The sequence below is a fragment of the Myotis brandtii genome, unplaced genomic scaffold (assembly GCF_000412655.1).
Source record: "Myotis brandtii unplaced genomic scaffold, ASM41265v1 scaffold197, whole genome shotgun sequence".
NCBI classification, from domain to species: domain Eukaryota; kingdom Metazoa; phylum Chordata; class Mammalia; order Chiroptera; family Vespertilionidae; genus Myotis; species Myotis brandtii.
The window spans coordinates 21,334-37,761 of record NW_005357346.1 but is presented as its reverse complement, the minus strand read 5'-3'; the positions used below and the strand labels follow the sequence as shown (position 1 = coordinate 37,761).

Sequence of the window (16,428 nt, the reverse complement as noted above, 5' to 3'; positions counted from 1 at the left end):
TCCCACGCTGCCCCCACCCCCTCCCGCGTCCAGCCCCGCGCTCCCCACCTTGTAAAACAAAGCCGGGGAAAATGCCTGCCCGTGCAGCTCGGAGCGCGCAGCCCGTCTCTGAATAAGAAGTGAGTACCGTGGCGTGTGTGTAAAAGGTTCAAGTCCATCTTTTGCAAAATAAAAGAGAACATTTTGAATGCTGCATGCCTCATGCTGCCCAGCGCCTCGCCGGAGAAACCCGGCTCTAGCGCAGGAGGTGAGACCCCGGGGACCCCCTCCGCCGCCCGCCCCGCGCTTTCCCGCCCCAGCTGGTCCGGGGAGGGTTGCTGACGCCCCGCTGGCTGCAAGCGGACCTTTTCCACCTTCATTTCCCGTCCTAGGTGTTGGGTCATAATCTGGGGTTGGAGGCAAACCTATCCCCGCTCCTCTCCTGCTGCTTCTCCCTTGTCTCCTGCAGGTGCCTGGAGGTTTTGCATCTGCCTTGGGAATGGGTTTGAGACACGGTGTGTGTGGGGGGGGGGGGGGGGGACGTTGAAAGGAGGAGGGTCAACCCTAGGGAACAACCGACAGGCAGGACGCGTGGTGACCCTGGGCACACTTGTTGCCTGTTGCCCATTGCCCATTGCATGGTGGGACAGGCGGTGGTGCTGAAAAAAAGCTCGTTTCTCCTGGTATTGGGTCGTCCATTGAATCCGGGAGCAGAGCGAAGTAGACATACCTGGGTGAGGATGGGAGCGCAGGATTGCGAGGAGGCTGATGTGCTGGGGGCAGAGGAGGGAGGCAGTGGTGGTGCCCAGAGCGTGTGGAGGGGGCCAGTCCCTGACTCCTTGTGCTGAGTAGCTTCTCTTGCTGATCATACCCCAAAGGACTGGAGATGGAAACCGGAGGGTTTCTCATATTAGACGGAGAGGAAAGGCTGTTGCTTTTTCATTTTGCTATCTCACCAGTTCCTGCCCATTCGGTCTGCCAAATGTGCATCATGTATTTCTGCTAATTAAAAGATACGGCAATAGCTTAAAATAAACTCCGTCAGGAAAGGTATTAGCTTCACACACACACACACACACACACACACACACACACACACACACTTTTAAAAATATACCTGTCCCCTTCCTCCGAAAGCTTATAATGATGTTTAGTTTGGCGTGGGGATTTAGGGATGGGATTTGGGGGGAGCACCCAGGTACATAGTCTTGGTGTTTTCCAGTTCTGCAGACTGGACACCACTCATGTGAACAATCAGAAACAGGAGAGAACAGAGCACTGCCGAGAAAGGCTTGGGGAGCTTCCTCCAGAGAGACAGAATGTTGAGCTTCTATGTGATTTTGTTAATTTTTATTCCAAAAATGGCTAAATTTTAGGTTATGGCCTTTATTTTTCACTCAAACTCAAAAGGCAGCGTGGAGGCCTGGTGGGGAGGTTAGACAGCAGATGACTGACAGTGATTTTAGCTATTATCAGCATTTCTATTTTAAAAGTGTGTTGTTGTTTTTTAAAAAAATGAAAATTCTAAACACATAGCCAGCGTTAATTTTGAGTGAAGTTGCCTTTACGAACATGGGATGTTAAAAGTGTCTATTAGTTTGGGGCTTTGTGGGGCAGGTGAGTGTCCCAGGGGAGAAACGTGTACATACCTGTACTTCACTGCTGTCGGGACCGTATGTGGCGATCCCACGTATGTACAGGCACTGTTACCCCATCAGAGCTCTGGCTTCCTCTCTTCCAAGTCAGAACCACTCAGAGCTTTGCTGGTTGAGGATCCCTCTGTTATCTGCCATCATTTTACAACACTGCTTAGCACTGGTGCTTCAAATAGCTTTGTTTGCAAAGCTTCTTTTTTGATGGGCAACTGAAGACTTAGTTTATGAATTCAGACTGTGGTCGTCCTAAATTGAACTCAGCGGTAGTCAAGAGGGCAAGGTATGTAGCCATGTGAAAATTGACATTCTCTGCTGTATTTCCTTCTCATCCTCAAGTAATTTCAGGTTCCTGTAGGGTATTTAGGGGCAATTCCATTGGGATTTCCCCAATACTTATCCCAAAGTGTCTTTTAGATTAGGTTATCATTTTATTAGACCTGTATTATAGATACTATTTTTACTTGTTTCTATAACAATTACAGACAACAAGTTGATTATTCTAGTTGAGTTGGTGGCTTTTTAAAATTTCCTCTTTGTTGCCCATTCTATTACCCCTTTTGGTTCAATGTTATTTTTCCAATCAAATATATTGTAATTGATGGCTTATTTTCCCCTTAGCAAGTAGAAGGCTAGTATCTCTTGTATTAGCTAAAAAGGAATCCATTAATGATATTTTTGAACAGCTCAGATGAATAATAAATGGATTTAGAGTCACCTCAGAGTATATGGGAATTTGTAAGGGAACACAGAAATTCATGCTAATGGAGCAATTAGCTCTGTACAGAGCATGTAGGGTCCAAGGTGTGAGACAAGGTTTTAAACTTTTTTTTCTTGATAATGTTCACTGTTCAAATGGAAGGAACTTGTCATGTCTTGGCTGCACCAAGGATTTTGCCACAATGGGTAGCGATATTCTTGTTTTTATACACATGTCAGAGATTGAATAACAAAACATAGAGAATGCTTAAGCAAAAAGAAATGATTGGGCTACTGTGGTTTATTTACCATCATCATGTATTACCAGAAAATTACTAATGTTTTACTTTGAGCAATAGCGTCTGGGTCATAAATTCACTTATAATACAATTCCTTTATTATAATGAATTTTTAAAGGCAAAAGTAGAGAATGTTATTTACGTTGATTGCTGTGGTATAAAGTGTTACGTGCTAGAGAAGGGGAGTATCCAGGAACCTTCTTCACGAGTATTCAAATATCTACTTTAGCATCAGCAACTCTTAGCAGTTCAGTAAGTCTTTGTTGACTCATGGTGGACAGATACAAATTTTGAAATTAATTAGGAGAGAGAAAAAATGGCGGAGGTATAGACGGACGTGTCCCGTGCCTTGTCCCGGAGCAGATAAGGGTGAGCAGCTGAAGCGGGTAACATACAGCCCGAATAAGCAGAGGATATTCAGCTGGGAGACAGTTTGCAGCCGGGAAAGGCGGAGGACTCCCGGAGAAAGGGGACGGTTGGAGAGCGTGGCTGGAATCTCTCCCGGAGGAAGACCTCAGACATGTCAGAGAGGAAGGGAGAGGGACAGAGAGATAGACACATCAACAATTAGAGGGAATCATTTATTGGCTGCCTCCTGCATGCCCTCCACTGGGCATCGAGCCAGCAGCCCAGGCATGTGTCCTGACTGGGAATTGAACCATGACCTCCTGGTTCATAGGTCGATGCTCAACCACTGAGCCACACTAGCTGGGCAGGCATGCTTTTATTTTTTTAAGTTTCTCGGTCCAACTCCTGTTTGTTTTTCTTCCCCCTCCCATCTGGATCCCCAATAGCAGCAGAGAGCGAAGGCCCAGCCCCTTTCCCTTGAACCCATTTATATGCTCCTGGGTGCGTTTCTGGTTCCAGAGCTTCCACCAGGAGAGCAGAATTCTGTCAACTTTTGCCACCCCTTAGACAAGCCCAGCCGTTACCCCACTGACCTCCTCCAGCCTAACCCTCCTTCTCTCTTATCAGTGGCGGCACCTGACTTGCTGGATCCAAAATCTGCCGCTCAGAACTCCAAGCCCAGGCTCTCATTTTCCACGAAACCCACCGTGCTTGCTTCCCGGGTGGAGAGTGACACGACCATTAATGTTATGAAATGGAAGACGGTCTCCACGATTTTCCTGGTGGTTGTCCTCTACCTGATCATCGGAGCCACCGTGTTCAAAGCATTGGAGCAGCCTCACGAGATTTCCCAGAGGACCACCATCGTGATCCAGAAGCAAACCTTCATTTCCCAGCACTCCTGTGTCAACTCGACTGAGCTGGACGAGCTCATCCAGGTGATGGCACGGAGGGTTGGTTACTCTGCTTCCTCTGTGGGGGGAGAAAGACTAGGAGTGAGAGGAGGCAACTCATAGCACAAAGCTGTCCTGATTTGCCTGTGCGGGCCCCTGGTTCACTTTTCTCCTTCGCATAGAATTTCTTCTCTGCAGACGGTCTCCTTTCCACACGTCTTCCCTCTTTTCTTACTTCTGCCACCTCTTCTTCTCCTTTTCCTTTATGCCTCCCTCCCATTCTTCCTTCTCATCCTCTTCTGTTCCTGCTCTTCTGTATTTCTGTCCTGGCCTCTCCCAGCTCTCTGTCCCTTTGCCCTGCCTTAGAACTGCCAGTGGACCCCTGTGGACCTGGGGTTACTTGCTGGACGTCCTTCTGGCTAAGTGGACATTGCCGCCTGAGAAAATTTGCTGTGGCAGCTGAGAGGAAAACGTAAGGCAGGAGAGCCGTGTTCATTGTGGCAGTGGCCATCGTAAGATAAAAAAGGAGTTTGTGGTGTGATCCTCTGAGCTTGGCACCCCTCGAGGTTAACAAGTTGTAACTCCCATCTTTCATCTAGCCCAATATAACTGATAATAATTGCCTTTTCTAAGTACCTAGGGACAAGTGATTAATCATTGCTTCTCTAAACCCCAACTAAAAGCAATGTACACTGTATGGAAAAATAGAATTCTTGAATAAAAACGAATTTAGTTTTAATTTACTCTATAAAAGCAGAATAGTATCTTTATGGAAAAACACTTTGTTTTAAAATATAATCCCAAAGTGACTTGCAAGTTTCAGTTAGGCTCCTTGGAGATAGCCATATTTTTGTTGTAGATTTTTCTTTGCATGAAACCTAAGCCAAACCAAGAATCCTGGTCGAGAAGAAAGCCCTAGAATGTTCTTTTAAGGAGAGATCTGACTGGTTGTTGAAAACACTCTTCTTCATCTTATAGTTGGTTTTACATCATTTGAATGAGTTGAAACAGTAGATTGAGGGAAGAAATTATTATTGGGTTTAATCCAGTTTCGTGTTCTAAGACCTTTCCTCTCTTATTTCCTTTGGCCATGGATTCCCAAACGCTACCTCTGCCCTTCATAGCCCTTTGTATTTGTAGAATACACATACAAGTTATTATTCAAGTTTTATTCAAAATTATCAAAGTTAATATTCTCTGACCCTCATTTAGCTCCTACCACATTCAGACACTTCTGCGTCTCACTTATTTGACTTAAATTTTGAAAAGGCTCCTCATATACTGAATTCTCTATTATTTTTAGAGAACGTTTTCAGTAGACAGTGCACCTGACAGCTAATATCATTGTTCCACCCATTCCATTGCCTGTTCCTACATAAGATCTCGATCACTTCACTCTCTTTGTGCCTCATAATCTTAAGAGGTACTAAAAATCTCTGAAGAATCCCCATGTCCCTTGGGTGTTAGAAGAAGAGCTCTAATTAAAAAAAAGAAGAAGAAGAAGAAGAAGAAGAGCCCTAGGTTGTCTTGGAGGTAGCTCAGAGTAGTGGTAAAAGCCTAAACTTTGGGAAAGATGTGTTTTAAACTGCAGTTGAGTCCTTTTTTAAAAGAGGTGCCATCTTGAGCAAGTAATTTTTCTCTCTAAACTTTAAGTGATCTCTCTGGACTGAGGAAAGAATACCTATAAAATAGGGTTGCTGTGAAGAATAAAGAGGTAATTCAAGTAAAGCATTTAAGTGCATAAAAAACGTTAGGTTTGTTTGCTGTTGTTATCCCCTTATCCCATACTCCTACTCCATCCCATTTTGGGGGTTGAAATATCTGATTCTTAGACTCTGAATTGAGATGTGTTTGGTCGTGGACAGGAGAACAAGGCCTGGGGTTTCGGGGCACTGCTGGAGGACACCCAGATGTAGTACCTAGGATCGTGCAAACAATGTGAAGGTCATGGCAGGTGGAGACCACCTGGAGGTGGAGACTGGTCATTTTTGCTACATTGCTTTTGGAATGCCAACAAACAGAGCTCAATATATGACCTCATTCTTTTCTTTCTGTCCCACAGAGGCAATCCACTTTAGCTTCATTAAGATTCACTGCTGGTTGAGTATTTTTGTGCTTATTTAGTATTTTTTCAACGCAGAAGTTGCCCATTATTTATTGTTACATCACTCACCTTTATAAGCATCTGGCTTTAATAAATTATTTTCTCTCTTTTTGATAAAACAAATCTTTATAATGGCGTGGCTTCAAGGACCAAGATCAGCGTTTTAATAGGGAGGAAGGCAAATGAGCCAGTAATCATATATTAGAATTACATTTCACTCATCTGATTTTCATAAATTTCAAAGTGTTTTCCACATTTATTTTCCTACTTAATCATCCTTTAAAGCCTCACTAATACATATATTATTATAACTTTGTTTCTGGAGATTTATTCCGTTCCTTTCATTGAGCCGTGCTTCCCTGTCTCTTTCTGTTGTGATCTATCCATTTGAAAAGACAGCCACCTCTTCGATCTTTACCGACTGACTATGTGTAGGGAAAGACTTTTACCAATTAGCCGAGCTTGAGAGGCCTCTCAAACCTTTGCTGTAGATTCATCTTCTCTGGACTTGTGCATGTAAATTCCCAATTACATGGATTTGCCAGTTTCTCTTTTTTTAGGGGCTTGTAATCTCTTGCTACCTCTGGTGTCTGTCCGCAGTACTGCAGGTTTTCTGGAGCTGCTGGAAGCCATTCAAGTCACTTTTATTCTCAGTGGTCCCAGGTTTGCAGAGGGTGCTGCATCCTGTCTGTACTCTGCGTTGGGCAAGACAGAAACCATCTCTTTGGGTAGCCCCCCAAAAGCCAGAATGTTGGACGAACGCTCCACTCTTTTCTTGCCCCACGATGGACAGGCTGCCAAGCTGTGCTGGCCTCTGTCTGTTGTAGCATGGGTCCTCTGGAGCAGAGGCAAGAAGTCCAGCTCACTTTTGTTCTCAGTGTCCCCCAGGCAACTAGACTGTGCCGGGTCCCATCAGTGCTCTGAAACAGGCAAGATGGAAACCAGTCCCGCCCAGCTAGCGTGGCTCAGTGGTTGAGCATCAAGCTATGAACCAGGAGGTCATGGTTCGATATATTTGTTTTTTCAAATATATTTTATTTATTTTTTACAGAGAGGAAGGGAGAGGAATAGAGAGTTAGAAACATCGATGAGAGAGGAACATCGATCAGCTGCCTCCTGCACACTCCCCACTGGGAATGTGCCCGCAACCAAGGTACATGCCCTTGACCGGAATCGAACCTGGGACTCTTGAGTCTGCAGGCCGACGCTCTATCCGCTGAGCCAAACCAGTCAGGGCTATTTTTCTTTTTTTAAGAAACCAGTCCCTTAGGCAGTACCCTAGAAACCCAGAACATTAGATGCACTTTCCAACTCTTCCCCTTCCCAGGTTGAAACCAGGGGCTGGGAGTTTTCCTCTGATCAGGCTGCGTTGAAGTGGGGGAAAAACTGGAGATCTGAAAGATAATGCAGGCATACCGTGGAGATATTGTGGGTTTGGTTCCAGACCACCACAACAAAGCTAATATTACAATGAAGCAAGTCACAATTTTTTTTTATTTCCCAGTGCATGTAAAAGTTCTGTTTACAATATACTGTAGACTAGTGTCTTAAAACAATAGCATCATGTCTTAATACATCATAAATACCTTAATTAAAAAACACTTTATTGCTAAAAAATGCTAGCCATCATCTGGGCCTTCAGTGAGTCATCATCTTTTTGCTGGTGGAGGGTCTTGCCAGGATGTTGAGGGCTGCTGACTGAGCAGGGTGGTGGTTTCTGAAGGTTGCCACATCAGTGGACCCTGCCTTCCATGACTGCTTTCTCTGTAGCATGTGATGCTGTTTGAGAGCATTTTACCCACAGTAGAAATTCTTTCTCAATTGGAATCAGTCCCCGCATAACCTGCTGCTGCTTTCTCAGCTGAGTTCATGCAGTAGTCTAAATTCTTTGTTGTCATCTCAGCCATCTTCACAGCATCTTCACCATCAGTTTGTTCTGTCTCAAGAAACCACTCTTTGCTCATCCATAAGAAGCAACTTCTCATCCATTCAAGTTTGGTCATGAGATGTAGCAATTCAGTCACCTCTTCAGGCTCCTCTTCTAATTCTAGTTCTTTTGCTATTTCCACCACATCTGCAGTGACTTCCTTCACTGAAGTCTCCCTTCAAAGTCGTCCATGTGGGTTGGAATCAATTTCTTCCAAATTCCTACTAACGTTGATATTTTGACCTCTTCTCATGGACCACAAATGAATATTCTTAATGGCATCTAGAATGGTGGATCCTTTCCAAAGCTTTCAATTTACTTTCCTCAGATCCATCAGAGGAATCAATATCTATGGCAGCAAAAGCCTTACGAAATCTATTTCTTAAATAATAAGACCTGAATGTGGACATTACATCCACGGGCTGCAGAATGGATGTTGTGTTAGAAGACATGAAAACAACATTCATCTCACTGTACATGTCCATCAGAGCTTTTGTGTGACCAGGTATATTGCCAATGAGCAGTAATATTTTGAACGGATTTTGTGTTTTTGAGCAGCAGGTCTCAACGGTGGGCTTAAAAGATTCTTTAAACCATGTTGTAAACAGATGTGCTATAATTGAGGCTTTGTTGTTCCATTTATGGAGCACAGGCAGAGTAGATTTCGCATAACTCTTAACGGCCCTAGGATTTTCGGAATGGTAAATGAACAATGGCTTCAACTTAGAGTCACCAGTTGCATTTAACCCCTAACAAGAGAGTCAGCAGGTTCTTTGAAGCTTTGAAGCCAGCCATGAGCCATTGACTAATTCTCTCTAGTTATGAAAGTTCTAGATGGCATCTTTTTCAAATAGGAAGCTGTTTTGTCTACATTGAAAATCCGTTGTTTACTGTAAACACCTTCATTAATTATCTTAGCAGGGTCTTCTAGCTAATTTTCTGTGGCTTCTGTATCGTCATTATTTGACTTCACCTTGCACTTTTATGTTGTGGAGACAGCTTCTTTCCTTATTCCTCATGAACCAAAATAGCTTCACAATTTTCTTCTGCAGCTTCCTCACCTCTCTCAGTCTTCATAGAACTGAGCAGAGTTACAGCCTTGCTCTGGATTAGCCTTTAGCTTAAAGGAAGGTTGTTGGTTTGATCTATCCAGACCACTAAAAGTTTCTACACATCAGCAATAAGGTTCTTTCACTTTCTTGTTCATGTGCGCACTGGAGTAGCACTTTTAATTTCCTTAAGAACTTTTCTTTTGCATTCACAACTTGGCTAATTGGTGCAGGAGGCATCCCTTTTGGCTGATCTTGGCTTTCAACCAGTAGGAGGTGGCCAATCAATGATTCTCATTTAAAAAAATATATCTTTATTGATTTCAGAGAGGACGGGAAAGGGAGAAAGAGATAGAAACATCAATGATGAGCGAGAATCGTGGATCAGCTGTCTCCTGCACACTCCCTACTGGGGATCCTGCCTGCAACCTGGGCATGTGCCTAGACCTGGAATCGAACTGTGACCTCCTGGTTCATAGGTTGATGCTCAATTACTGAGCCACACCAGCCGGGCTCTCATTTTTGATGTTTCTATCTCTCTCCCTTCCTCTCTCTGAAATCATTAAAAACATATTTTTTTTTAAAAAAAAGAATCACAGTGTCTGTCCTGTGAGACTAGAGTGCAGTTGGGGATCCACTCATGAACCCTGTGGGGAGATGGTGGATGGTCTGGGTGAGGACAGAAGCAGTGGATGTGATGAGATGTGATCAAATTGGGAGATTTCAGAAATAAGCTTGGCAGGATTTGAGGTGAGGTGTGAGAGAAAGAAATCAAGGATGAAGAACTAGAAAAATGAAGATGCCAGTTAATGAGATGGGGACAACTCAGATGGAGCAAGTTTCAGGGGTGAGCTCGGGAGTCTGAGTTGGCATATGATTGGTTTGAGTTGCTTTTCAGACACTCAGGCAGGGGAGCAGTCCAAAGTGAAGAATACATTTGGGAGTTATGAGCATCTTGGTGATGCTACATGAAATCACCTAGGAGTATGGATGGATGGAGAGGGACAGGACCAGGGACTCAGAGGTGAGGGCGATGAGACAGTGGTCAGGGAGATTAGAGGAAATCAGAGAGCCTGGTGTTCTATGAGCCAAGTGAGGACATGTCACAAAGTGGGAGAGACCAGCTCTGTCAAATGCTACTGCCAAGTCTTCCTCTCTTTACCATGCTCTGTAATAGTCAATTGGTACTGTAGTCTATAAATTCATGATAGTAATTTTATATATAATTAGAAATTATTAAGCCCAAACATGACACAAATAATTTTTGAGCAGTTAGCTCAAACACTAAACACACAGGCTGTATACAACACAGTCATAAAAGATAAGTCCTGTGACCATTTGGGACACATTATACACATGTGGATAAAATAAACAGGATGTTCACCCACTTTCAAACTTATGAATGGATTCTTTTAAAAAATTTAATTATACATTTATGTATTACTTGGAGCCTTTAAAGTGTTTTCACACAGAAATAAATTATAAGCAATAGCTATGCCCAAAGCTAGGCAACCAAAGCTATGATATAGCTGAACTGTAACACCAAGACCTGAGACTGAAACCATAAAAAAATTTTTTTTTAATTTTACTGCTTTCATTTATTTTGTTTTTATTATTTTTACTTTCTTGGAACTAGTGATCCATTTAACCCCTCTGTGCCTCAGCTTTTGTGGAAGATAAATACTATGTACCTGATTTCTGTTATGTGATACCATATTGATAATGGTCACAGGGTTATTTTTATGAGATGGTGAAGCACCTCAGTCTTACAGTGCTGGTTCCAAGTAGACTCTAGAGGACACTCAATAGAAGCACAGTGGTGAGTAAAAGTGAAACAGTGAGTGTAGTTCAAATGCTTTCAGTCACCTCCTGATGCGCTCACTCTTCCCCCTTCATGCATCTCCCGGGCCCTCAAGAAACTCCATGTTGCTCACTGTGACTTTTCATTCCTCTCTCTCTCTCTCTGACCAGTTTAAATGTATCCTGCTCGTTCCACCAACATAAATACATTGTTGTTTCGAGGGAGACTGAGGGCAGGAGAGAAGTGAATATCACTAAGGATGTTTGGTCCAACTTGATACTTCTCCAGTCATGAAATCCATCATCCCTTAAAGATCACTCTAGCGCCCTGGCCTGTGTGGCTCAGTTGGTTGGAGTGTTGTCCAGTACATCAAAAGGTAGCTGGTTCGATTCCCTGTCAGAGCACACACCCAGGTTTTGGGTTTGACCTTTATTGATAACTAATGTGGGCTGTGAAATGTTTGATTTTCTCAAATACAAATCTGATTAACTGGTCTCTTTGCTGGTTGTGCGTGTGTGTACAGAAGCTGAGATCTTCAATCCTTGTTATGTCCTTTTAGTTACATATTTAGGAAGGGCAGGAAATCAATACCAAAAAAAGATGGCTCTAGTAATGGCATCTTCATAGGTTGGTTGCTGTGCCCTGAAATGCTCTTGGGACTGGTATCCTTGTGTGAATAAAGATGAATAATACAGCATCTGTGAATGACTAATGCAGAAAACATGGGGAGAGATGCCAGGCTCGTTTTCGGTGCTGATGGTTGTGGTGTGACACTCTTAAGTCAGTCTGAGAGGTGCCCGAGGGAAGGGTTTAATTGCATTTTTGTGCAATAGCTATTGGACACTTGTCAAAAGGTAGCCCTGTCATTCCATTCGGCTTGAAGAAGTATAAGAAATTCTATCATGTTCCTGTTTCTCAACAAAGTAGATTTCAGCTAATTCAGTATTTATTTTAACTGGGGAGTGTATGGGTGTGCAATTGAGAATGATGGGGAAACTTGGAGGAAAGCTAAGAAACTAAGACAGGAAGAGCATGAATCACTACATTTTAGGAAGTAATTCATATGCTATTTTTGCTGTCTTGATTGGGTGACATTGAACCAAGAAATATAAACATATTAAACAGTTTTGTAAGACTTCCTTTTCTCTGCATAATGTTAGCAAGTCATCAGTACATTTATCTGTAGTGTATGAGGATATTCTACCTGGAACCTGAAAGCACAGACATTTCTTGTAGGCTTATTTAATCGCAATGAGTCAACTCCGTGGAAGTGAGAAATACATAAATTTTACAGGGCTTGAAGCAGAGGAAGTGTCTATTCGAATATTATTGGAATGTTTTAGTATTGTGATATTTGACCTTTTTCAATGACTACTTTGGGTTGTGAAAAGTTAGATTTACTCAAATACAACTCAGATGAACTGGTCTCTGGTGTGTGTGTGTGTGTGTGTGTGTGTGTGTGTGTGTGTGTGTGTGTGTACAGAGGCTGAGATTAGTTATGATCTTTTAGTTACATATTTAGGAAGGGCAGGAAAAAAATCATTTGTTTTTAAAACCCATGAAACCTGTTTAAACTTGTAGCTATTGTGGAAATATATGCTTATGTGTACTGGAAAATCGGATGAGCAAAAATCAGTGACTTTCTATTGAAAAAGCCAACAGAATCTCCAAATTTGGGGATTCTATGGATACATGTAATTGACAGTAAAACTCCCTCGTTCCATTTTGGGCTATTTTTTCCATCAGTTTAGAATGTCAGGCCTTAGAAACAGTGCCTGAATAAATGGTGGTTAGTGTGGTTGGCCTTAGGCTAAATGGTATAAAAATGTACCATGTTCTTCGATGCTGTGTCTCCTTGATCTCAGTCTTCTGCCCACACAAATCCTATTTTAAGGACAACCTCTTTTATAGAACTTCCTAGATAGAGTGACTGTGAGTTGTATTAATTCCTAGCTTATGCTTGTAGAACTTGTCTCTTCTTTGTTATCTCAGCAACCTTTATCTTTCTCCCTTCTATATGCCCTTTTGTTTCTTTCTGACTTCTCACTCAACCTCCTCTCTCCATATTTTTCTTTTCTTTTATTAATCTTATCCCCCAACTTATGCTGAGATGATAGGGGCCAGAAAGATAGACAGGACAGAGATTAATATTCTGATAGACTATTAGTATACCATACAATGATATGGGATCTAGGAAAACTCATGAAAGCACGTACAGCTGGGGAAATGCAGGGCTCGGTATGCTGGCTTCACGTGTATTTTTCTGGCTCCTTCCGTGTCGCAGTGACTTGGGGGTCCCAACCACGTGTTAGCCTGCTGCACCACAGTGTCATTCCATGCAGGGCTCAAAGAACAGCAGAATTCCAATGTTTCAAGTTCAGTCCTTGTTTGATATATAAACCATCTCTATAACAACTTGGAAGATGGTCACTGATGACCCTTGGATGCCGTTATACAAATTCACTCAGTGATAGAGAAGTGGTTGAGTAAACTGTTACCTGTAGCTACTCAATGAGATGTCTATGAAGTGAGATATGGATGACTTCAAAATGCCTTGGAACATGCTTATGTTTTATGAAAATAGTTGAAAGCAGGTTTGATGATTATAACCTTTAACAAAACTAAAAGTTAAATACATGCAGGTTGCAAAAAAAATCTCTTTTACAGACTGTGAGTGATTTTGTAATTCTTATTTTTCCAAATGTTCAGTACTATGTATATTACTTTTATGATTGAAAAAAATCTTCCAAGGTGGATGTAACCAAGGGATACGGCCCTACACCCAGCAGTACGCCTCCTGCTTCCGGTCCACCTCCAACTAATTCTGTGGTTCCCTGTTTTGGACTTTAAGCTTTTGTTTTTATTAATGGGAAATCAATTTGCACTTTCAAAAGAGCAAGAAAAAGGGTGTGCACTTCATTAGTCTGTATAAAAATAGCTTTGACATGCAATGCGTAATCCCCAATAGGAGGAGAGACCTGGGAAGGTAATCGAGATGTTGACATTTTGAGGTGCTTTCCAAAGATGGTTGTGCAGATACTGCTTCCTGTTGGAAATGCTACCCTTTCTACGTTATAAGAATTAAGTCTTTTGAGGTGTTTTTTTTTAAGGGTGCCTTAAAAGATAAATAAAAAGGATGCCTTATAAGAATTTCTAGTTAATGTGTGGTTAAACTTAGGTCATCTATTACTTGGAAACATGGTCCAGGACTTTGAAAGTCTTTTAAAGAAACTATGAAAAAAATTGATAGATTAAAAATGTTATTGCATGTTGTCTTGGTCACTTAAAAGATATACTCTGGGAAAACCTTGAAAATGTGCTCCTTTAGTAGACTCTAAATATAGCATATTTAATCCCCTGTGTTCTGTATAAAATATGCAAATGTACTACTTCATCTTTTTTTCTGCATGAAATGAGAAATATATATTGTAGAAAGAAAAAGATACTGATGTTAGATTTAGAAAAGTCTCACCTTTTCAATTCTTACAATAGTCCATTTAACTATGGGATATAATTGTGGAATTTCTTTTTGTATTTATGTAGATGCCTCTATTTTTTCTAGGCCAAAACAAACAAACAAAAACCATAAATGCCATCTTCATATAACTACAGAATTTCTGAAAAATGAAGTTATATGGAATGTGTCTCAAGTTCATTTATCAAATTGGAGGCTAGAATATATATTAGTATAGAATATTTGATATCAAAAGAGGAATATACAAAGTTACTTTTGTAAAATGTAATCATCTTAAATATTAGATAATATCCCTTGATTTTTCATATATATGCAAAGTTGGACACAACTTGAATATCCCATAAGGATTAGGTAATCCATGCTTTCCTAGAATAGCATTCTCAGCCATATAGGGTTTTACTTAAACTAACAGGTATATATTCTTCACAGTAGAACTCTAAGGCCATGATAGATTGTTTTGCTATGAAGTTTCCTGCTTATGGGAATTAGCTTTAATGCTGCAGTAATAAATACCACACTGCAATGAAATGTAGCATGTTTAACACACTATTCATGAAAATATCAGTACTATTATTTTGCATGATAATATGAAATTGTCATTTTGTTGGCCAAAAAGTTCTTGGATATTGGCAATATTATATGGTTTAACCCAGTATTATCATTAGCTGAGAACTGCACTTGCGTATACTTGTGGAATATTATGCTAATATGGTGTAGCTTTCGAGAATTTGTTTGTTCTCTTGTTGGATTATCGATAGTCCCAGAAATATTAGCTCATGCATTGAACTCATGGGAACATTTTTATGATTGTCAGTAATTTTCTTGAGTTCCAAGCCTGTGCTAGTTTCATATGATTACAAACAAGTGTCTTAACAATATTTGGTGTTAAAGCTGATTATAGTTCTAGAAAGACAGATGACATTGAGACATCAACTTTTTATAATTCAAGAATGCACAAATTTACAGTAGAATGCTGTGAACTTTGATTCTAAAGCTGTTGTTGTCATGGAAACTAAGGTTTTCATAATTTTGAGTAATTACCTTTATCATCTCTATGAGTATAAGCCTCTTAGAACTCTAAGTATAAGCTCATAATCTTGACTATGATTCAACTTCCTTTCCCTGTGCGCATTCTATTATTGACTATAAACTGAAGTGCAAAATTGAGTGAAAATCCAACCAGGATCTACTATATCTATTGTAGATTTTAAGTTTGGAAGTCCTTCAGGTAATCATAATATATTAGGATTAAATGCATAGGACCCAACATTACTTCACCCTAACCTAAAAAATTCAACTTATTCATCAGTTGTCAACATGACTTCAGTTCCACAAAAGTTGCCTTTAATGGAAAAGTGAATTTTTATTATTGATGAAGTGATTGTTTGGTCACATTATATGGCATATACAGAAACAGTTCTAATGAAGGTATTTGTTAAATGATCTAATGGCCTGAATTTATGTTGAAATTGCAGACTCTTAGATCTATGACAGTGCACTTGCCAAGGGCTTTCAATTTCCTGTGGGTGGTGACCAAGAGAACTTGTACAAAAATATAAAATAAATTTACAAGGATATTCCAGAAAAAGGACCTCATGGTAGATTCATTCTCATAGTGATTTGACATATTCTCAGTTCCATCTCAAGCTTCTGTTGCAATAATCATAGCTCTGTGATAACTATTTACAACCCACACATTGTCAGGCATACTGTTTATAAGTCTACTTTTGCTTATTTTTCATTTAAATAATTTGTGGCCCTTATCCAAGTGTCTGGGTAATGTCACACCTCATCATAGACAAGTAAAAGAACAGGCTAAAAGATGATGGTGCTGGTCATGAAAGCTATATTAAGTCAATTGTTGGCGGAATTAGCTTGCTTCTAGTCAATAAAATAATTTACTTAGTGGGGTGGAGTCTAAAGATATGCCTTATTTTTTCTCATCTATATCGCCCATGTTTTTACTTCTCTTGCTTCCCCATTGCCTAATACCTTAAGCAATTGATTATCTTTTTGAATAAATGAATGTAAAATATAAAAATATACCTTGGATGCAGTTATAATCTAAATCCCAACCCCTCTTCCTTGATTTTTACTGGAAATGTTAGTTTTTCCTGGGAATCATAAGGCTAGAGATCAATGAGCCTGTGCTTGCAAAGTGTGTGTTCCTATCTTAAGATATTTCCAAAGACATTTTACATT

The 16,428-nt window shown here is 40.8% G+C and overlaps 1 protein-coding gene across 1 annotated transcript in view; it reads left to right on the top strand.

The window, feature by feature from the left end:
* Positions 1 to 9: 9 nt before the first annotated feature.
* Positions 10 to 16,428, top strand: part of KCNK2 (potassium channel, two pore domain subfamily K, member 2) — a gene marked incomplete at its 3' end in the record, with an annotated part of 19,830 nt that continues 3,411 nt past the window's right edge. The window contains exons 1-2 of the mRNA XM_005865175.2: positions 10 to 247; positions 3,605 to 3,915. Of these exons, the coding sequence (XP_005865237.1) occupies positions 202 to 247; positions 3,605 to 3,915 (357 nt within the window). The remainder of the gene's footprint in view (positions 248 to 3,604; positions 3,916 to 16,428) is intronic.